Genomic DNA, 23,756 nt, shown 5'->3' with positions numbered 1-23,756 from the left:
CCCTGAGCCCGACCACCAGAGAGAGCCTATACCCCCCTCCGAACCCCTTCCCCGACCGGTCCAAGTGAGACCCAGCTACAAGGAAGAAACGGTCTACACCGCGGAGAGGCTAAATAGACGACTACAGGATCTAGAGGACCTGCCAGAGGAAGAAGAAGAGGGAGAGGAGGAGAGTCAAGCCCGACAGCAGCACAGTACTCCACAGGACCAGGAGGTCCAGTACAGCCCAGGCTCTACCCCCGCGGCTCTGCGCTACAGACCCCCGACTCAATTCACGGGTGAGCTTGACGCACGACCAGCCCCGAGGAACAGCACCTGGATACGCGGGCCATGGTACCCAGCAGGTACCAGCCCACCAAGAGGCGTAAGAGGAGACTCGCCTAGGAGGCCTCTCTTCCAACGCTCACCGATGTGCCAGCCATCCATGGCATCATACATTGGCACACCGACGTTTCCGGATTTCACCCACGAGAACAGAGCACAGTACACGGAGCTACGAATGTGCTTAGAGACAATGATGTCCGATGTAGCTGATGAACCGTACAAGTATGCTATCCTACTGAAGCACCTCAAGGTGCCCCGAGCGCACAATATAGCGCTGGCCTATGCCACCTCTACTACCCCATACACAGCGGCTCTAGCAGCACTCGACCAAAGATATGGACGCATATGGGACTACGTAATACAAGAGATAAGGCATATTGACCGCCTACCCCCAGCCACAGACAATCGCTCACTAGATGACCTGTCTATCAAGGTACAATCCCTGGTAGGGATGCTGGGGGCGCAAAGAGAAAAGGGTATGCACGAACTGTACGCGAACTCTAATGTCGAGAGGATTTTAGAGAAGCTTCCGCCCGCCCGACAAGAACGCTTCAGGCGGCAAAGAGACCACCGTGATCCTAACGGTCCCGAGCCATCCCTCCTAGACCTAGCCGACTTCCTGGCGAGAGAAGTCAACAGCCTACGGTTGGATACGTTCATGCGGAGCACCCCAAGCTCCAGAGAGGGACCTAGGAGAGCAAACGATGGCCGCAGATTGGTGACCGTCATGCACCAATCAGAATCAGTACCGAGCAGCAAGAACCACAGTACCCCCTCGATGAAAGAGAAGTGGAAGATGGTGTGCCCGTACTGCGAAAAGGAACACTGGTTGTCACAATGTGACACGTTCAAGAAGATGACCGCCGACAAGGTGAGTCAATGGATAAAGTCCAACCGACGCTGTTACCGATGTGCGCGCAGTCACATGGCAGCCGATTGCCGCTTAAAGAAGAGGTGTAGTCGGTGTGACGGAGCCCACCTAGATGTCCTACACGACAGTAACAGAAGAAAGCCTGCACCCTCAAGCAGCACAAAGGCAAGTGTTATGTACATTGACCCCGCCAGCAGCGGGGGCGCCCGGGTGCTCTTAAAGGTGGTCCGCGTAACACTGAGTTACCAAGATAAGGTCATGGACACTTACGCCGTCCTTGACGACGGGTCAGAGAAGACCCTTCTCCTCGCGTCCGCTGCGGCCCAGCTGGGGCTGCGGGGGAGCGAAAACCAGATGACGATTCGGACAATAAGAAGAGATCTAAAGACGATAAAGGGCGAGAATGTCTCCTTCACTATCGCAGCAAGCGGGCAGCCAGAGAGACGGTATAGGATTACTAACGCTTTCACCAGCCAAGAAATAGGCCTGTCGCAGTACACCTACCCCATCGCCAAGCTGATGGATAAATATGTGCACCTGCGTCAACTACCTATACCGCTCATAGACGGTGCCACCCCGACCCTGCTGATAGGCTCCGACCATGCAGACCTCATCGTCCCGATAGACCGGGTCCACACAGGGCCCAGAGGCTGTCCTGCAGCAGTCGAGACCCGCCTAGGATGGACATTACAAGGCCCCCTCGCCAAGTCTCTTAACCGAACAGCAGCCACTAACTGCCTCCACTCCAGAGTGACAGAAGAAGACACCACCCTCCTACAGCATGTCGAGAGGCTATGGACACTAGAGACAATGCCCTTTAAGAACGAAAAGAAAGACATTCGTTCCAAGGAAGACATTTACGCTATAGCCCTCCTCGAGCAGGGGACAAAGAGAGTCAAAGTCAACGGAGTGATGAGATACGTAACTCCACTCCTGAGGCGAGAGGGTATGCCTACCTTCCACGCCCCAAAAGAAGCGACGGAGCGGTATCTATTGAACACAGAGCGGCGCCTAGCCAGAGACCCCGCTCAAGAGACGGTGTACCACGCTGAGATTAACAAGCTAATCACAGCGGGACACATAAAGAAAATTGACATTAAAGAGGCCGATCAGACGACCGAATCATGGTACGTGCCGCACCACAAAGTCCACCACAACGGCAAGGATCGTATTGTGTTCAACTGCAGCTACCAGATCGGATCACAAAATCTGAATAAAGAGCTCTTGCCCGGCCCAACACTCGGCCCCTCTCTACTAGGCGTGTTACTACGTTTCCGCCAAGACAAGGTGGCCATCAGCGGCGACATCAAAGGGATGTTCCTGCAGGTGAGACTAGTGGAGGAGGACAAGCCCCTGCTGCGGTTCCTATGGAGAGAGAGGATCGGGGATGAGCAACCAGCCATCTATCAATGGGAAGTCCTCCCTTTCGGAACCACATGCAGCCCATGCTGTGCTACGTTTGCACTGCAAAAGCACGTCGCAGAGGACCCAGCAGCTGATGAAGAGGTCCGACAAAGTGTAGGAAATAGTTTCTACGTGGACAACTGTCTGCAAAGCGTCTCAACGCCAGAAGAAGCCGAGGCCCTTCTACTCAAGCTCCGCGCCTCCCTGATCAAAGGCGGCTTTGATCTCAGGCAGTGGGCCAGCAGCGACCCGCAAGTATTGCGCAGCCTCTCCCCCGAGGACAAGGCAGCAAGCAGCGAGACCTGGATGGCGACCATCCCAGGAGAAGCCCAAGAAATGACATTAGGACTAGTCTGGCGCTTCAAAACAGACTCGCTCCATTATAAACACACACCCCTGACCAAGGAGCAGGGAAGGTCGACTGCACTACCGACCACCAGACGGAGTGTATACAGAACACTCGCCAGACAATATGACCCGTTGGGATGTATTCTACCTTACACCACCAGGGCAAAGATGATTGTAAGAGCGTTATGGGACAAGGACCAGGGCTGGGACGACCCCATACCCGAACACCTTGCATCCACATGGAGAGAGTGGGAGACGGAACTCAGCTCACTCCCAGGTGTCAACATACGCCGCAGCTACTTCCCACCCACAGTGAGGCCGGAGACGTGCCAGATGGACCTGCACGTCTTCAACGACGCCTCCGAAGTAGCCTACGGTTCGGTAGCCTACTTGCGTGCCCGAGAGGAGGGAGGAAAAATACATACTACTTTCATCCTGGCTCGCTCAAGAATAGCCCCACGAAAGCAACAATCTATCCCGCGTCTAGAGCTCTGCGCAGCCCTAGCAGGAGCGCAACTCGCCACGTTAATCCAACGTGAACTCACCATTCCGGTGCAAAGAACAATCTTGTGGTCAGACTCCACGACAGTACTCACATGGATCCGGTCTGATTCGTGCAGATACAAGGTCTTCGTGGGAGTCAGAGTCACAGAGATTCAAGATTTAACAGAAGTAGCAAGCTGGAGGTATGTGGACACAAAACACAACCCAGCTGACGTCATCACCCGAGGAATGTCCCTGGATGACCTCACCCGTCACAACCTATACAGTGACGGGCCAGAGTTCCTCAAGCTCCCGGAAGAAGAGTGGCCTACACCCACCCCACGGGAAGCGAGTAAAGAGGAGGCCGAAAACAAGAAATCTATGTTCTGTGGATTGAACACACTCGTCTCCACAGACCCCGACATAGACGATTGCCTCACCCTAGAGAGTGCGCAGCTAAAGACATTCCTGTGGCACCACCCAGAGGTTCAGCTCACTACTGACATTACAGCAGCTGACTACGAAGAAGCAGAACTTCTTCTACTACAACGAGCCCAGAGAGACTCGTTCCCCGATGAGCTAGACTGTCTACAGGGAGCAAAGCCTGTCCCATCAGACAGCAGACTGCTCCACCTAGCCCCCGAGAGCGACGCCCATGGTCTCATCAGAGTGGGTGGTCGTCTGCAGAGAGCTCCAGACTTACCGGATGACGTCAAGTACCCGATAGTCTTAAACAGCCGACACAAGGTCACAGAGCTGATCATAAAGAAATACGACGAGGATGTGCATCACGCCGGGGCAGAGAGAGTCTTCGCGGAGATCAGACGTCGTTATTGGATACTGCAAGGGAGAGAAGCAGTGCGGCGCTTCCAGCGAACCTGTCTAGACTGTCGTAAGTGGCGAGCGCAGCCCAGTATACCCCGGATGGCTGACCTACCTCCCTGTCGCCTCCGACTCGGCGACAAGCCTTTTCACTCCACCGGTATGGACTGTTTCGGCCCGCTGTATATAAAGAAAGGAAGAGGAACCGAGAAGCGGTGGGGTATTGTATTCAAATGCATGACCACCCGAGCGATGCATATAGAACTCCTTCCAACCATGAGCACAGACTCATTCCTTATGGCCTTCCGAAGATTCACATCGCGGAAAGGCAAACCGTCTATATTATTGTCTGATCACGGGACAAACTTCAAAGGCGGAGAAAGAGAGCTGAGAGAGAGCTTCCAAGCTATGGGCCCAGAACTTAAGACCCACCTCGCTCCATCCCAGATTGATTTCCAATTTAATCCCCCGAACGCACCTCACTTCGGTGGAACTTGGGAACGAGAAGTACGTTCAATAAAGACAGCCCTGTACGCCGTGCTTGGGGCCCAGACCGTGGCGGAAGAAGTCTTAATGACAGTCCTCACGGAGATCGAGGGAGTATTGAACTCAAAGCCCCTCGGTTACGTCTCAAGTGATGTAGCAGATGTCGACCCAGTCACCCCCAACACACTCTTGATGGCGCGGCTGGACCCCGCGCTACCACAGACAATGTACAGGCCTGAAGAAGCGAACGGCCGAAGAATGTGGAGGTACAGTCAAGTATTGGCTGACAAGTTTTGGAACAGCTTCCTACTCCACTATCTACCGTCTCTACAGACCCGCCAGAAATGGGTGAAAGAGAGAGACAATTTGACAGAAGGAACAGTCGTCATGATTATCGACCAGTCACTACCCCGAGCTATGTGGCCGGCTGGCCGCGTAAGCAAAGTGATCACCGGTGCCGACGGAAAGGTCCGAGCAGCCGAAGTGCTCGTCCAAGGACGGATCTACACCTGATCCGTGGCGAGGCTAATAGAACTGCCAAGGCTCCCCGATACTATCGATGACGACCATGACCCCATGACTTTGTGAACTGCCCGACCCCTCACAACAGACATTGAGTAGTGGACAGTGCGGTTAATCTGTCTCTGCTTAGCTAATTAGGTGGGACTAATTAGGAGGCGGCTGTTACAAAGGATCAGATTAAACCGAATATATATATTTATTGATTGATATATATTGCATAATATTTGTATATCATTTGATATCCCTTGTATATTCCTTGTACATATACACGGAATATCCCTTTAGCCTAGACCAGACCATAATATTTCATTATCCTATTGGACAGCGGTCCACAGGCGCCAGGGCCATGCCTCCGGAGTCAGGTTCAAAGCCACCGTCAAGACATGTCTGTACATGCCCGGCCTTGCCCAGGAATACGAGACAGAAATGAGGTTGGCACTAGATTGTTCGCCGTGCATATAAATATGGCGCAGGTGAATACAGAAGTAGAGTTACCCAATAAGTTGAAGCCTCACCCACGATACTCCGTGCGGTGAAGTATGGCCTGTTTTGGCCCCAAATAAGAGCATTGAGACCGCGTGCGAATTAATAACTGAATTGTCAGAGTTTGGCGCTATACCGTCGAGTGCGACATATTTCTATTAAGTCAGTAATAGTCTATTTGTGTATAGTGTATCGTGCGGCTAAAGTTCTACAGTGACCAGCATCACCAACGCTTCCTCGTACCAGCTAGAGTGCTTATCCAGGCTGGGCTGCTTTCATGGCGCTTTCACCCGAGGAGACCCAGACGAGAACCGTGTGGACATGTACACTGGATTAATCTACCCGACGACTACATAGCCCTTTGCGGCTGGATTATATTTGTTTTGGTCCTGTGATTTATGGAGCGGAGAATCGCCGACGCCTACATGTGTGGGATTTACCCTGTGAGGAGCCACGTCGAGTCTGCGCCTCAGAGAGCCTGAGGCCGGCTAGCTTTCTTCACTGTGGAGCTACAGTCTACGGAGAACAGCTGTATTTGTCTGTGGATCAAGAGACTATTGCACCGTCTCCTGTACTTGGAGTCTCCTTAGTCATCGTTGACCAGACTCTCTACTACCGACAGATCCTCTACCCCTGCTGGCTTACAACCGGGGGGACCCTTCCAGTATCTCCCGCTATATATTACTAGTGTACCATAGATATAATTCCCTAAGATTCAGGTTGTATAATTACCTCCTGCGTAACCAGAGAATGGACATTCATTATTGATTTGCCTACGCACATTCCTTTGCCTTATAAGCGCATCCAAAGTAAAATAGAGAAGTATATTATGTACCTTTTGCTGCAATAAATACTTAATTACCACTTTGTGTGGAACCGATTCATTGTGGGAAGTGTTCATCATATTTATATATCATGTACTGTATGGCCAGTAATTAAAGTACATAAAGCGGTAGTGGTTTAATGATACCATACTTATCAATACAGTCAGGGAATTGTACCCCTCAGTTACACTTGTCCTATATTCTTTATCAAATTAATAAATAACTAAATAAGAATTATTCACATTTGTAACCATCAAAAATAGCTATACAAACCATTTTCTTTGAAAACCAAAGGTTAATGACTTGATTGTTAAATGTATATCAACATTGTTCCACAAGTTAACCCCAACACTAGAAATAAATCTCCTTTTGAATCCCTTTCTTAGCTTTTTGAACAGTACATTTACAAACGTCTCTCAAATCATACTCTGAAATCAACCCTTCATGTTTTTTCCATATTGCATAACAATTTGTATAAATGTGTTTTCTTCAACAAATTGTTCAATAAACAAAAAAAATGGCTCGGCAGCATCTCTACACCTTTACCCTCTTTGAGATGCAAGGATCTATGAATATACAAATCAACACCAAGCAAGCGACCTCTGATATTTACCAGGAACCCCCATGCCGGCAGCTTATATTCTTTAAAGACATGTCAAAGCCTACTCAGCTTTCTGTGTCGCTGAAGCTAAAGGTGCCGTGTTACCACATATTGGACCGTGAGAGGTTCAGCCTATTAGTGACATTACATGCAACTCAGATTTCAGGGAAGTACAGAGACGCTCTCCGTCTCCAGGGGAAGAAGGTGAACAAGGTGCCCTGGTGACATGTTCTGCACAGATAACAACCTGTATTGTCAAAGTCACAAATAACAATCTGTGTAGTCAAAGTCACAAATAACAATCTCTATAGTCAAAGTCACAAATAACAATCTGTATAGTCAAAGTCACAAATAACAATCTCTATAGTCAAAGTCACAAATAACAATATGTATAGTCTAAGCCACAAATAACAACCTGCATAGTCCAAGTCACAAATAACAATCTGTATAGTCAAAGTCACAAAAAAACAGTCGAAGTCACAAAAAACAATCTGTATAGTCAAAGTCACAAATAACAGTCAAAGTCACAAACAACAATCTGTATGGTCAAAGTCACAAATAACAATCTGTATGGTCAAAGTCACAAACAACAATCTGTGTAGTCAAAGACACAAATAATAATCTGTATAGTCAAAGTTATAAATAACAATCTGTATAGTCACAAATAACAACCTGTAGAGTCCAAGTCACAAATAACAACCTGCATAGTCCAAGTCATGCCTCCAAGAGGAGTACAAAAAAATCAAACACATGTTTGAGTAGTAGAGAGGGTCTTTAACATTCCACAATAATCTTTTTCTGACCGGATTAACATCATTGTACTGGCTCGCTCTCGCTATACATTTTTTATACCGAGTTGCGTGCCGAGAAAATAATATGGAGATGATTAAAACAGACTTCAGAGAGACTGTAAAGCGCCGCTCGTCGATCCAGAAGAATAATTCCCCTCACACAAACGCTCGACTGTCAGGAAGCTGTCTCTGTCCCTGTCTCCGCTCCAATCATCCGGACACTTCATCTTATTGCCGTTAATAACTCGGCTAATGGCGGCTATAAAGGTGACCTCTGCGTTCAGCATCCAGACCCCCGACGGGCCCCCAGGGGAGGCTACAGGCGCTGGGGAGGCTACAGGGCAGGCTACAGGGAGGCTACAGGGGAGGCTACAGGCTACAGGCGCTGGGGAGGCTACAGGGGAGGCTACAGGGGAGGCTACAGGGCAGGCTACAGGGAGGCTACAGGGGAGGCTACAGGCGCTGGGGAGGCTACAGGGGAGGCTACAGGGAGGCTACAGGGAGGCTACAGGGGAGGCTACAGGGAGGCTACAGGGAGGCTACAGGGGAGGCTACAGGGGAGGCTACAGGGGAGGCTACAGGGAGGCTACAGGGAGGCTACAGGGGAGGCTACAGGGCAGGCAACAGGGAGGCTACAGGGGAGGCTACAGGGAGGCTACAGGGGAGGCTACAGGGCAGGCAACAGGGAGGCTACAGGCGCTGGGGAGGCTACAGGGGAGGCTACAGGCGCTGGGGAGGCTACAGGGCAGGCTACAGGGAGGCTACAGGGGAGGCTACAGGCACTGGGGAGGCTACAGGGAGGCTACAGGGAGGCTACAGGCGCTGGGGAGGCTACAGGGCAGGCTACAGGGAGGCTACAGGGGAGGCTACAGGCACTGGGGAGGCTACAGGGAGGCTACAGGGAGGCTACAGGCGCTGGGGAGGCTACAGGGCAGGCTACAGGGAGGCTACAGGGGAGGCTACAGGCGCTGGGGAGGCTACAGGGCAGGCTACAGGGAGGCTACAGGGGAGGCTACAGGCGCTGGGGAGGCTACAGGGCAGGCTACAGGGAGGCTACAGGGGAGGCTACAGGCACTGGGGAGGCTACAGGGAGGCTACAGGGAGGCTACAGGCGCTGGGGAGGCTACAGGGCAGGCTACAGGGAGGCTACAGGGGAGGCTACAGGCGCTGGGGAGGCTACAGGGCAGGCTACAGGGAGGCTACAGGGGAGGCTACAGGCGCTGGGGAGGCTACAGGGCAGGCTACAGGGAGGCTACAGGGGAGGCTACAGGGGAGTCTACAGGCGCTGGGGAGGCTACAGGGAGGCTACAGGGAGGCTACAGGGGAGAATACAGGGGAGGCTACAGGCGCTGGGGAGGCTACAGGGCAGGCTACAGGGAGGCTACAGGGGAGGCTACAGGGGAGGCTACAGGCACTGGGGAGGCTACAGGGAGGCTACAGGGAGGCTACAGGGGAGAATACAGGGGAGGCTACAGGCGCTGGGGAGGCTACAGGGAGGCTACAGGCTACAGGCTACAGGGGAGGCTACAGGCTACAGGGAGGCTACAGGGGAGGCCAAAAGAGGTACAACCAAAAGAGGTTTGGCATCCAACCAGAGTGCAAATGTAACAGTAAAGTGCAATAGTACAGGTGATTAAACTGTAGATATAGATATTGTTACAGATACTGTATGTAACAAGGGTTATAATGCAGGTATGTACCAACAAATATGTATATATATATATATATATATATATATATATATATATATATATATATACATACACACACAGTAAATACAGCATTATTGTACATGCTATCAATAGCAAGCGTTACATCACCATTAGAGTGATACATAGGGGTTAATATCGAGGTAGGGATAATTTGATGCGTTCCCGTTCTCTTTCGAGAGCCGGCGTCTCGGTTCTCCAGCGCGGAGAGGGACTCTCGAGGGGTCGCACGGCCTCCTTTGTATCTGGGTTGAACTCGGATTCATCATGAAAATTTGATCACTTCCAGAGGCTGCTGGGGATTCAAACCCTCGCCTGCGCGGGAGAATAACTGTTTGTTTGTTTGTCCCCCTTTTCCTCTCTCTCTCTCTCTCTCTCTCTCTCTCTCTCTCTCTCTCTCTCTCTCTCTCTCTCTCTCTCTCTCTCTCTCTCTCTCTCTCTCTCTCTCTCTCTCTTTGAAGTGCGCCGGAGAGCGGGATGAACGTGGGGATCCTGGACATCTTCGGCTTCGAGAACTTCAAGAAGAACTCCTTCGAGCAACTGTGCATTAACATCGCTAATGAACAGATCCAGTTCTACTTCAATCAGCACATATTCGCCCTCGAACAGGTGAGGGTTTATTTAGCAGGGCGGGGGGGCGGGGGGTGGGGTCAGACGTCACATTGTGAGATCAGGAAATACAGTAGAGTAGGGAAAAAAGATATAATGATAATTATAGAATACAATTTCTATCCCTGGATGTCAGTTTAGTTTACTGAACTATTTGATTAGATTACATTCAAATGTATTGTCATTATACAGCACAAGTACAGTACAACGAAAAGAGGTTTAGCATCCAACCACCAGTGCAAATGTAACAGTAAAGTGCAACAGTAATATACAATGTACAGGTGATTAAACTGGGTACAAGATATATAAATGAGTACTACTGAGTAATAGTGCTAATCAGATGTATGTACAGAGTTGTAGTATTAATATGTACAGTGATACAGGTATAAAGAAACTATGTAAGTCGTACTGGCCAGCAGCGTAACTAGTAAGAGTAGGTAAAGGATATGTACAGATATAGATATAGTATCTACAGATATGTAAAGGATTATATGCAGGTATGTATATACAGACAAATGTGGATAGATATATATATGGTAAATATAAATAATATATATATATATATATATATATATATATATATATGGTATATGCAGCATTATTGTGCACATTACCATACAGGGTTATACAGGTTATATGCAGGTAAATATCCGATAAATATATATATATATTGCCATATCTGCCTGAATATACCTGCGTATAACCCTGCAAATAACAGGCACAGATACAGTACGTGTCAACGCTCACGGCTCTCTGTTCGAAGAAAAACGTGCCGTCAAGAGAAAAAACAGGTTTCCATTTTAAATGTCCTCGTTGGAGAGAATAATAACCATGTTAATGTTTTTCCTTTGCACACTCCCCCGTCCATCAGGGCAGTACCTCTTTGCCTACGTCAAACATCCCGCTCGTAGCGCCGCCTGTCCTCCTCGTACGCAACTGAATTACTCTCTCTCCTAATTGACTTAATGAAGTTGTTTACCCCCAGTGAGTCGCAGAACGATTCATTCCCCTCTGTGGCACCGAATAGACATTAATCAAAAGCTGTTTTTCCTTTCTTTCTTTTTTTTTGCCCTAATGCCTTTTTAGTTAGTGCTGCCTTGCGTCCCCGTCAGTCGTTCTGAAAGGACTAATAGGAGGTGCCATCATTTACGAAGGCCCCCCACAGCAACACAACAGCCACTAGTTGGTCTTGTAAGGCAACTATGTTCTTTATGTCCAGGAAAATCCCCAGGTCCTGCTGTTCTAGGGGGACTATATTTAGCGTTAATTACAGTAGTGTACGGTAGCATCTCCGATATTACTAATTAGCGTTGGCCCCTCCCCCTCTCTTTGTTGATTCACAGACTAATTGGGAGTTATGGTTTTAGTCGACTTAAGGCACTTGTCGCTTGTCGTTTCATGTAAAAGGATAAAGCAAAGTCCTCGCATCACAAATACCCTCACAAATACGCTCATAAATACGCTCATAAATACGCTCATAAACACGCTCACAAATACGCTCACAAACACGCGTTTTTTTTAAATTTTTTATCCAATTTTTCTCCCATCCCAATTTCGCCTTGCCAATTCTCCCTTCAATTCTCCCCTCCCTTGTCTCGAACGTTGCTAGACTATGCCTTCCACTGGTCGGCTGCAGTGAGGACCAAGCCTTGCATCACGTGTCCCCTTCGGTACACGAGGAGGCAGCCGTCACATCTTTTCACCTGAACAGCGCGATCTCTCAGTGGCGAGGAGTAACGCGTGGGAGGCTCACGCTGCCCCCGATACTTCCTGATTCTGCTGTACAGGCGCACCAACCGACCTGTTGGAGTCGCTGTCCACAACGTCCAATCCCCACCCACCGGCTTTCCCACCCTCTAACACTGCCAATTGTGTTAGTATGAAAGACCGGCCAAGCCGGCAGCAACGCCGAGAGCTGGGCTCGATACCAGCATATCCTGCCTTAATGGCGAGCGCCTGGCCCACTGCGCCACTCAGCCGCCCACAAACATGCGTTATTCAATAAGCGCCAGATGTAAAAGACATCCTTTTTTTCCTCTTTTGCGCGATGGTATTAATTCGGAGGAGGGTGGTATAAAGTGGAGGATAATAACCGATGATTTCATTTGACTGCTTCCGTTTAATTCAGCGGATATAAGTAATAACGGCGGTTAATCAATCGGAAAAGGATTCCGTTAGCGGAGAGAGCGGAGGTCCTATTATGAATGTGGGAAACTTTCTCCTTGGCAGAATGAAATTAAAAGGATTAGAAAAGGGAGGTATTTGCCCTGTGATGTGCTTTAGTGGATGAGAAGGAATCGTTCACGTGGTGGGAGCGTCTTGATTGATTGATTGATTGATTGAAAACTTTATTAACAGATTGCAGAATGGGTACAATACAGTACAGCTCAATACACACAATTGTTAAGGGGATGCAGACCAGAGAAAGACTTTCGTCTTGTTTACATCAGGGTCCCCCTCTTCACTCCACGGGCCGCTGCACAGGCACTGATTATTATTCCAACTTAATGACTTAAACATGAGGAGGGTTTAGATCCATTGGTTCCACTTTATTAGCAAAATATATATTTAAAAAGGGCCTTTTTGATGATCTGAATTAAGCAGATGCGATGATGATACGATATGACTCTGGGTTATTTTGCAAATTGAAATACATTATGAATTAGTAACCGGCTCTATTTGTTATTTCAGAGCTGCTCTTGTGTTATTATTATGTATTCGAGGGGGGAGACTGTTATCGCGCTGCTAGTGGAACCGTAGGAGGCAGAGACGCGCGGCGCAGCTGATTAGAAGCCGCTCTTCTCCTCCTCACACACGCAACCGGAATCGTCACGTTTAGCCCAGATTGTTTTAATTGGGTCATTTAGTGAAATCATTAACCCTTTCACTACCACACTACAGAAGGTTAAGCCTTTAACTACCACGCTACAGACGGTCTGTAGCGTGGTAGTGAAAGGGGTTAACCAGGCATGGTGCTTTGGCCTTCTGCGGGCCTGGCCTTGGGGTTCTCGGGGGCCTGGCGGTCCGGGCGGGGGCGGGTGGGGGCTCTGGGTGCTCGGCTCTGCGCATGGTGGACCAGGATATGGGGGTGTTCTGTTTTACGGGGAGGAGGGCGGGAGGGAGGGGTTTCTCTCATGGGGGTCAGAGCGGCTGAGCTTTGCCCAGTGGGGTCTTGTGTGTTGTGAGGTCGGTGTGCGTGGGGTGGGGCTCTCGGTGACATGGGAGGTAGCGGGCTGCGTCTATGCCAAATACAACGCAGTTCGGTTTCCGGGTTCCTCTGATTGGCCACTAAGCCCACGTGACCGCTCGCTAGCACGCCCCCCTTATCGCCCGCTGCCGCGCTGTGAAGCGGAAGAGCCAGCGAGGCGACGCGAGGCGGTGGTTTCAGCAGTCTTCTTCCGAGGCGGCTCGTTCTTATTAATCCCTAATGTCATGTATGTTGTGTATGTCATAAATGTCGAATTGAAAATGGGGGACCCTGATGTAAACAAGACGAAAGTCTTTCTCTGGTCTGCATCCCCTTAAGAATTGTGTGTATTGCGCCGTACTGTATTGTACCCAATCTGCAATCTGTTAAATAAAGTTTTCATTCATTCATTCATTCATTTCTCCCCCACTACTCCCAACAGTAACACTAAATAGATAAAGTACAACAACGCCAGACTCAAGAAACTGTGTTCCCTTTGGATGTGTTCTCATAAACAATGTTTGTTTACACTGCACACGACACTCGAGGCTGCATGGGTGTAATCTCTCCTCTATCAAATAGGTTGCGTTCAGGAATCGACGTTGTGATGTCCTACGGATCTTCCTCTCTAAAAGCCCCACGCAATACAGCATGTCTTGAATGTTCAGGCAGGAATTCACCGCAAGAAAATGTGTTGCTAATCTTTGTTCAGTACAATATGATTGGAAAAATAAGCTACATCTGGAATGAATAAAGTGATTTCTTTTTTTTAACTGTCAAGGGTACCAGCGTCTTTTTCTCCAGTAGCGCGACTAATATCCATATCAGTTACATCATCCAAGGTATTGTTACTCAATGTTTGTGAGCGTGGTTTGGAGATATTCACAGTAATTGTTAATTCAGTAAAGTAGTCAGATCTACTCTTTATTGAAGGTACTGATATGATGTGATTCTACGATTAATACTACAAATGTAATGGTCCTCAATTACACAAAACATTAGCTTTATATCAGCCTTTCTGAAAGAAGAAATGGTTTCTTTATACATAGTCCTATATATATAATTTGAAATAAAAAAATACCATGTTCCTTAGTCCTGTATTATGATCAAACAATTACACAAAAATGCACCCTATATAGACTCATATGCCAAAACATTCAGAAATACCCAAATGATGCGAGTTTGTTTTTTTATGACATGCACAACTACAAGCTTTTAAGATCACTGACATAACCGCTGAATATCACTGAAATCCAAGTTCTGTTCCGTTAGGGGCTCTGCTTGGCATCACACTGCACTCCCTCGCGTACGTGCACGCGCACTGAATAAATTCCACAAATGTACCTTTAATACCTGTATTAGTCTGACCACACCCCTCATCAGCTTACCTTCATAAGCAGGTGTGTGGTCACCTGCTCTCCTCCTTCTCGCTTTCACCACAAGGAAGTGCCTCGGTAGTACCCCACTTGACGTGTTGTTAGTTGACGTGGAGAAAAATATTGTTTACAAGGAGGAGATACGTTGACATCATATCTTTATTTTCTCTCTCACTATTTTCGAGAAAATACGGCGATATTGTCTTCGTACTGGAGTGTCTGGAAGATGATGATCATTCTAAAAACCCTCCACCGGTTTTCGTATTGGGAGCACGCCGCTGCATGCTTCTCAACTGCAGTTCCTTGCTGTGTTTGTTGGGGTGAAACCTGTCAGGCCACAGCTGAACTGTCGGACGCGCCGCTGTTGTGAGAAGCGGTGGGTTTCAGGTTGGGTGAGTACTGTTGCTGGCGGGCTTCACTTGTCTGTTAGTGCTATGGGGGCTACTTGACAATGTTTATGGAAACCGGCCCCAGGCTAGGGTCCTTTGTTCAGCCACCTAGGCGACAGAAGACCTTGGTCTGAAGACCATTGTAGTTTAACTAGTGGGCCGCGACCATTAACACTGGTGATCCCTGTGTGTTCTGGACGAGTGGTTGTCTCTCTGTCCCGTGTTAAGCCCCTTCTTTCATATCCAAATGAGAGTATTCCTTCACGAGGAGATATGTGCATGGATGTGCGATAGCGGCAGATCCATGTTCAAGTCAGCTACACAGGCCAGTTTGGTATTGTGCTGATTCCGTCGGGTGTTGGTAAAATCACCGTTGTAAAGCAGTGTTGACATCTTGTCTCTCTTTTCTCTTAAAAAGTGAGGAGAGGTTCAGAACGGCGGCCTGTCTGGGTGAGTGTTATGTCATTGTATACATATTCAGGTGATAGCTGCATAGCTTACGGTTAGCCAGTCAGCTGTTAGCTGCTGCGTTAGCCTGCTGGGATCACTGCATGGCCTACTTAGGTTGGGCCTACTGTTAGCCAGTCAGCTGTTAGCTGCGGCGCTAGCATGTCGTGATCGCTAGGTAACGTTAGCTTGCTGCTATAGGCCAAGGCCTGGCGCGGGGTAGCTTTAGCTCCTCGCGCGCCGCCGCGAGCTCGCTTCTGGTCGCGTGCGCCGTTAGCTCGGCGTCTCGCGAGCAGGGGCAGTAGCGCCCGAACGGTTGGAGCGGCCGTTAGCTTAATGCTACTCTGTTGAACGTGCTTTGATTTTAACATGTTTTACACTCTTGACTACGACGTCATCCTTGACAGGGGATGTTCGTCGACCCTGCCCTGAGCCTGGACGGGGATTGCGTCAACAAAGAGGACTGTAGCGACTGGTTGGAGCGGCGACGCTGCCCAGTTCGAGCAACACAGGAGCGGCTGTGTTCCTACGGTGTCTGTGACTGCACTTCGCTGATCTACGTTCCGGGTAGGACAAGGTTTGACCAGACCTTATAACACGTCTTCTGGTTTTACTTTTCTAAATGTTTTGTGAATAACGATGTTTTCCCAAAACGTGTGTTGCTGCAATGCATTTAGGATACGACGCGAGTTATGTGTGGACTGTCTTTGTCACTGGCAGTTAGCTTATCCGTGCAAATCGGGTTGTTGTTACAGACGTGACAATGATCTGGTTGTTGTGTGAGAAACATCATGGTGTTTATATGTACCGTGTACTCACAACTAAGGTAACTAACCTATGAAGCTATGCTTAGTGACAAGTGAGGAAAGAATGTTCTTTTCTCAGCCTGTGATGACAATGAACAGTGTGTTCACATATTAACAGGTTTTCCTGTTTTGACTGGCCGTATTGAGGGTAAAATAAGAGGATTGTGTTTCCCCCCGGTTCCCTGGGGACTTTTTCATCCTAATATCAGACATGTTGTGCACTAAAATTGTGTCTTTTGTGTGGTAGGGATGCGATGTAACCCTTAGCTTGATTGCTGAGGTTGTGCTAAAACTGCTGGAGAAACTTTATTTTCCTAAAAGAAAAGATGGTTTGGTCGCTGTCGTGTGTGCTTAGCAAGGCCTGTGGCCGATACTAATCGAGAATTATGTATTCTCTCATTGTGAAAAACGGCGTTCCTCTGTAGAGTGTTTTTGCCATTTTTTGTAGGTGATGATGGGTTGTGTGTGTCATGTGACCTACAACTGGGTTGGACTGGCCACAGAAGCACATGTGTATGTTGGACCGGGGCTCTTAGAGCCCTCTCTATTCTGTGTTTTTTCCTTAGTAAAAATCAGATAGCAGGTTAGCTCATGCGCTGTGTGGAGCTGTCAAACGCTTCATAGAGCTGACTATGACTGTGTCATATTCTCTTTTTGTCATTACATCGTATCATGGGTGTGGGGTCGTAAAGGGGTGAACTGGTAACCTTTCCTCTCCCCCTTGTTTCTGTCGGTCAGGGGTACACCCCCTGTCCTTCAAGGTTCCCGTCACGTGGCGGTTCGGCACGTTACGGGGGGGGGGGGGGGGAGGGAGTTTCCTGGTCCCACGGCCTGGTATATTGGGGGTGTGCACCGCAGGAATTCCCCCGCCATAGAGTACGTCACCGTGCGCGTCTCTGTTGGTAGGACTTCCGTGTGCTGTTCAGGTCCATGTGATGGATCTGTTTCAGGGGGGTGGTCAGGGCTCCTCCTCACCAAGCGCCTATTCGGGCCTTCTGTGAGTTCGGACTCCTTCCTCCCTGTGAGGGAGCCTCCATCAGAGTACAGAGCCTTCCTCCTCAGATTGTCAAAGTGAGTGGACCCTCTAGAAGGTGTCCTATTCTATTGTATGTGTATTCGATTCAATTCGATTGTTGAGTGTGTATGGGTTCAGTGCCTCTTCCCCGGAGAGCCCTAAAACCAATTTTTTACATGGCTCAAGGTGCAATATATTCTTTTCAATCTGTACAGCTCGCGTGGGAAGTCTCTCTGGGGATCCCCGTCTCCTTCCTATGGGAGGGTGGTGGGATGTAAAAATGTGAAATTTTTTTACCCCTGGCTGTGTAGACTGGGATACATACTGTTGATGCTTCTTTCTTTTCTATTCAAAAAGTGTTGGAGTTAGGAAGTGTCACACCCCTCTTGTCGTTCCCCTGGGCGCCTTGGGGATTCAATGACAGGTCTAAATAGCCTGTTCATTGATGGGGGTGTGTCCCGACGCACGTATAGTGCTAGCTCGCTGTAAACAGGCGACTGACTGGCACGCCTTGGTTGCTTGTGGTTGAAACAGCCTTTTTATAAAGCAACTGAGATGGGGGTTTTTCCTCTTCCGACGACCAAATCCCACGACCTGGGTTGGTTTTTCGACGGGTTCTCGTTCATGTCTGGGGGATGATGACGGGATGGATCTGAACATATGTAGAGGGGTCTCACGCCCTTGGGGTGGGCCACCAGGCGCGGTTCGGCCGAACGTCTGGGTGGCGCCTTCTTTTCATGTTAGGATCGACACGCATATCTGCCCTTTCTCCTGGAGTAGGCATGTCGGCGTGGTTAGGGCACGGGACTGGTTCTGGTCACGCTGGTCCGGATCAGTTGAACCCGTTGTCCGCCGGGGATGCAGATCTGCTGTTCTGGTACCCTGAGGGACTTGGGCTTTTTTCAGGGGGAAAAATGCCAGGTCGGTCCGGGTGTCACAGGGTTAGGTGCTATGGAGACCCTGGTTGGGTACGTTTTTTACTCAGCACTGTCGTAATGGCTTACGGCCATGCCAACCTGTACACGCTCGATCTCGTCGGATCTCGGCCGCTACACAGGTTGGTCCTGGTTAGTACTTGGTTGGGAGACCGCCTGGGAATACCAAGTACGGTGTGCTTAGGGGCTGGTTCTCCATTCTTTTTCGCTCCTCTCTCACGCATGGCGAAGAGGGGCCTGTTGGGGTGGTCTTTGACCTCCTCTGGTGACCCTGTGCTTCCCGTATCGCCAGGCCCGGTCCGAGGTAATGTTCGTCGACCCGTAGGCCTGGGTTAACCCTTTTTTGAAAACTGAGACACTTGTACTGCGGTATAGCCGGTGTATACCCGCAGGTGTGTTTTGGAGTTTTTTCTTGAGGGGTTATAGGAACAACCACCGCATTGGGTAACGCCAAGGTGGTTGATTCCCTGGTGTGTTGGAGCAGTGTCAACTCTCGGGTTCACCGGTTGAGGGTGCCCCTGCACGTTCATGACGTCTGCCAATCGTGTCAGCCTTCTCTGCCTCAACCCCTCTGGGTGGGTGTTTTTAAATGGAGGCTTGGTCATGCAACAACGCCAGCATACGCCCCTTCCGCCGGGGCGGCTGTGTTCAGCTGTCCCCTCTGGCGCCTGTCTCGTCCGCAGTCTCCAGGCTAGGGTTAACAGCCTGTTGCCTGGTTTTTCCCCGGTGCGCTGCCTGCTTCCGTTGGTTAAACTTTTTTGTGTGCTTACGGCCATGCTGACTGCCTGTTCTGCAGGGTCAGTGTGCCAGGCGGTGTACTATTGGGGGGACAGGGCCCGCTCGGCTTACGGCCATACCAACCTGAACACGCCCGATCTCGTCCGATCTCGGAAGCTAAGCAGGTTCTGGCCTGGTTAGTACTTGGATGGGATACCGCCTGGGAATACCAGGTGCAGTAACTGAGGGGCCTTTGTCCGAATACGCTGGCGATGTGGGGGGCGGGGCACTACGTGCCCACCTGGTGGGGTCTTGATGCTGGCATCATGGACTTCTCCGGGCCCCCATTCCAGGGAGTCCAGTCCTTTTGGTGGGTCTGGGTCTTCCTTCGCGCTCCGCTGCTACGGCCTTGCCACGGGGTTGGGTTTGCCCTTGACCCCGTGATTCTGGGGGTAGTAACGAGGTTGTTCCTCCGTTCGTTCCCGGGTGGCATGCGGGTTGTGCGTGTGTGTAGTCATGGGGTCAAGCCACGGTCTGCTCACCCTGTGCGTTGAGTTGCTTGAGTGCCTCTTCGCGCGGTCGGGTCCGTCGCCCTCTCGGTAAACCTCTAATAGGGAGGGTGCCCTCCATTAGGGGGGGTCGGGGGGGCTCGGCCCTCCCTGTTCTGTTGGTTGTGGGGGGCCTTCAGCTGGGTGTATTTGTCAGCCAGCGGCTCCGCTTGGCCTCCCTTGTGCAGTGTGATGCCAAGCAGAGCCCCTAACGGAACAGAACGTTAGGTTATAGCTATAACCAAGTTCTGTTAGTTAGGGGTGACGCTTGGCATCAGACGGCCGCTGCAGCCCTTGACCTCACCTTGTGATGAACGCTTGGGAAGGAGGAGAGCAGGTGACCACACACCTGCTTATGAAGGTAAGCTGATGAGGGGTGTGGTCAGACTAATACGGGTATTAAAGGTACATTTGTGGAATTTATTCAGTGCGCGTGCACGTACGCGAGGGAGTGCAGTGTGATGCCAAGCGTCACCCCTAACTAACATAACTTGGTTATAGCTATAACCTAACGTTAATGTATATCTTAGAAGTTCTTTGTTTCATCGTACAAACAGCCAAAGCTGTCATGTATGTTGTGTATGTCATAAATGTCGATATGAATTGAAAATGGGGGACCCTGATGTAAACAAGACAAACGTCTTTCTCTGGTCTGCATCCCCTTAACAATTGTGTGTATTGCGCCAAAGGGAACACAGTTTCTTGAGTCTGGCGTTGTTGTACTTTATCTATTTAGTGTTACTTTGGGGAGTAGTGGGGGAGAAATTAATGAATGAATGAATGAAAACTTTATTTAACAGATTGCAGAATGGGTACAATACAGTATGGCGCAATACACACAATTGTTAAGGGGATGCAGACCAGAGAAAGACTTTCGTCTTGTTTACATCAGGGTCCCCCATTTTCAATTCATATCGACATTTATGACATACACAACATACATGACATTAGGGATTAATAAGAACGAGCCGCCTCGGAAGAAGACGGCCGCTGCTGCTGAAACCACCGCCTCGCGTCGCCTCGCTGGCTCTTCCGCTTCACAGCGCGGCAGCGGGCGATAAGGGGGGCGTGCTAGCGCGCGGTCACGTGGGCTTAGTGGCCAATCAGAGGAACCCGGAAACCGAACTGCGTTGTATTTGGCATAGACGCTAGCGGGCTTGGCTCGGTGGGGGGGAGTCTCGGTCCCTCCCCTCTACTGGGCCCGGCCCAATTAATTCAAGGGACCCGTGTCGCTGGGGGCCCGGCTCCGCGCGTATCTGCCTGGGATATGGGGGAGTTCTATGGGCTTAACTCAGGGGGGGGGGGCATCGTTTCCGCGGTTTGGCCGCAGAGAGTGGGGTCTTGTATGTTGTGGGGTCGTTGTGCGTGGGGTGGGGTGCTTGGTGACATGGGAGGTAGCAGGCGTGGCTCGGTGGGGGGGGGAGTACCACCCCTCGCTCCTCTACTGAGCCTGGCCCAATTAAATTCAAGGGACCCGTGTCGCTGAGTGCTCGGCCCCGCATGGGATGTACCTGGGATGTGGGGGAGCCCTATTTCTAGGGGTGGATGGCGGGAGGGGGGCACCCCTCTTATGGGGGTCTGGGCGGCTGGACGCAGCCGTATTATAGTAATTCAAGGGGCCCATGTCTGTATATTGTTATGTTATGGATGTCATTGTAAGTAGTGTCTATAATTGTTGTACGTCTATAAATGTTAATAAAAATGTAAGTAAAAAAAAGGGGTTAACCTTCTGTAGCGTGGTTGTGAAAGGCTTAAGCTTCTGTAGTGTGGCAGTGAAAGGGTTAACCTTCTGTAGTGTGGTTGTGACAGGGTTAACTGGAGAGTGGTAGTGAAAGGCTTAACCTTCTGTAGCGTGGTTGGGAAAGGGATAACCCTTTGCCGCGTGGCAGTGAAAGGGTTAACCTGTATAATTGTCGCGGTGAAATGGGTTAACCCCTTGTGGCAGCGTGACAGCGAGAAATCGGGCATTCATGCCGGCTAGAAAGCCATGTCCCGGCATGTTGCTAGCACAATAGCTACCAGGCTGGGCTAAGCTACGTTAGCTTCTAGCGTTGTATACACAATATGTACAACGACACAATGATTTACATTATTACAAATATGGTAACGTGGTTGTGGCTTTTACAAATAGTGGTTAGCTTTAGAGATAAATGGCTATGATCACAGAGCAATAGTGTTAGGTGAAACAGATACATTTTCATTCATCACTCCTCGGCTAGTAGTAGCAAGGCTCTCTGCTTCCTGGCACTACCTGCCCTGTGACTCTCAGAGCCGCTGCTGCCCTGTACCTCGTCTGACGTCAGCATTAAGATCACACACGCACATTATTAATCCATGGATTTCAATATCCACGTGCGTGATGGTTGTGGTTTGGTCGACAAAATGTTTGATAAAAATGCTAAAACTTGGTCAATTTAAAAAAAAATGTCCCCCTCTTCATGAAAGTCATCGTTGGCCTAGTCACATTGTTTATTGAACAAAAATACAACCTGCAAGTTGGTATCGTTAAAGGAAATAGGGGTTTACCTTAAAACCATCTATCTAAGCTACTCTGCGTTGTGTTCTGTATTGACCCTATAACCTATTACTAATAAGACCAACACGGTCTGTAGGACGGCAGAGGAAAAAGCATCAATGAAGAGGAGAGGTTTTCTATTGTCCAGATCTGTTTATTTCAAAGTCCAACAGTGAACAAGAATCGTCTGGTTCAATTAAAAAGGAATGTGCAATAATATCAATGAATTCAAGCACTATGCCGCTTGTCATTAATACTAGTCTAATCAAAAGTAGTATCTTCAATGGAGCCTCGATGGTGGAGCCTCGTTGATTGTTGATTCTTTGTTGCCCCTAGAGACAAAGGGATTGTTTTCTCGTTCTCAGCTTCCAGCAGTCCTCTCCGTTTCTCCTGTTCATGGGATGGTTTCAAACGGCGTGTCTGTTCTGTCTATCATGCATGCTATTTTTAAAGCTTAAACTCCTCCTCTGGAAAACGCTAGATTACTACGTCAGAGGGAAGTGTCTCTACATCCTGATTGGTTGAAACATATCGCAGCCATTTTGATTAGGGCCGGCGGTTCCTCTGACTACCTTAAGAGGCCGTCCTTAATATCTTTAAGAGAATAAGTTATATTTCACTTAGTTAACGTTTACTAATTCAGTATCTAATTTTACTGACTAACAGCTTAAGAATTAGTTATGACTATACTTATATCATGAATGTTATCTTTTTCCTGATTGTAATTGGAGCTTAGAAACTATGTTTAGCCCTATTGGTGGTTTTAACCAAGAACAATGGAACACAGAAACCTATATTTTAGTTGAATATAGTTTCTCCAGATGATTATCTATTTTAGTCCCTTTTGGTTTTAAGACAATCCTATTGCATTTATTAATTCTATAACCTTATGTTTGACGTTAGATTAACTTTAAGTTATTTCTACTTCTATTAGATTATGTTTATTTAACAAGTACTTTATCATTAAGTTATTGTATTATTCCCCAAGTATCCAAGTCTACTTGCAACAGTTTTCTTTAATCCAGGCTAGTTTTTATTATTTATCCTTTAATGAGTCCAAAAACGACCTACATTGTTTTAAACTGACCAGCTCTACTTTATGGTTATTTTCCTGTATTGTTATTAATGTTAGACTATATTAAAACAACATTTAAGTCGAAATCCACTTTTCCTCTCTCCCTGAAAGACAGGAGGGTCTCCCTGCCGGCAATTTGTGCCTGCAGGAGTCACATGAAACCTCCTTTGAAGTTCTGTACCAAACGGTGCTTATCTTTACAATCCCCCGACTAGGTGGCGGCTCTCAGCATTTCTATAGAAACTGTAGGTTTGTCAATCGTAATATACGGGTGTCTGTTGACAGCCCTATTCAGCGTTTCGTTTTGGTAAACACAGCCATTTGTTCTAATGTTAAAGCTGGCCTGCTAGAAACTCAAACCTTTATTGTTTTACCTGTCCCCCCGTGGGGGAAGAGGCGCAGCTGCAGTTTACTTTAAGATTGTAATGCTAATCCACTCTGTCTCCAGGCCTGTCTTTTTAGAAAGATA

At 48.9% G+C, this 23,756-nt stretch overlaps 1 protein-coding gene across 1 annotated transcript in view; it reads left to right on the top strand.

Annotated features, from left to right (window-relative positions):
- Nucleotides 1-23,756, top strand: part of myo3b (myosin IIIB) — a gene marked incomplete at its 3' end in the record, with an annotated part of 495,246 nt that overhangs the window by 183,266 nt on the left and 288,224 nt on the right. Inside the window, 1 exon segment of the mRNA XM_084314352.1 lies at nucleotides 10,130-10,277. Within this exon segment, the coding sequence (XP_084170478.1) occupies nucleotides 10,130-10,277 (148 nt within the window).

Source organism: Notolepis coatsorum (genome assembly GCF_963971535.1).
Source record: "Notolepis coatsorum genome assembly, chromosome: 5".
NCBI lineage: Eukaryota > Metazoa > Chordata > Actinopteri > Aulopiformes > Paralepididae > Notolepis > Notolepis coatsorum.
Note: the sequence above shows the minus strand (reverse complement) of the source record. Positions and strands in the feature narration are given on the sequence as shown.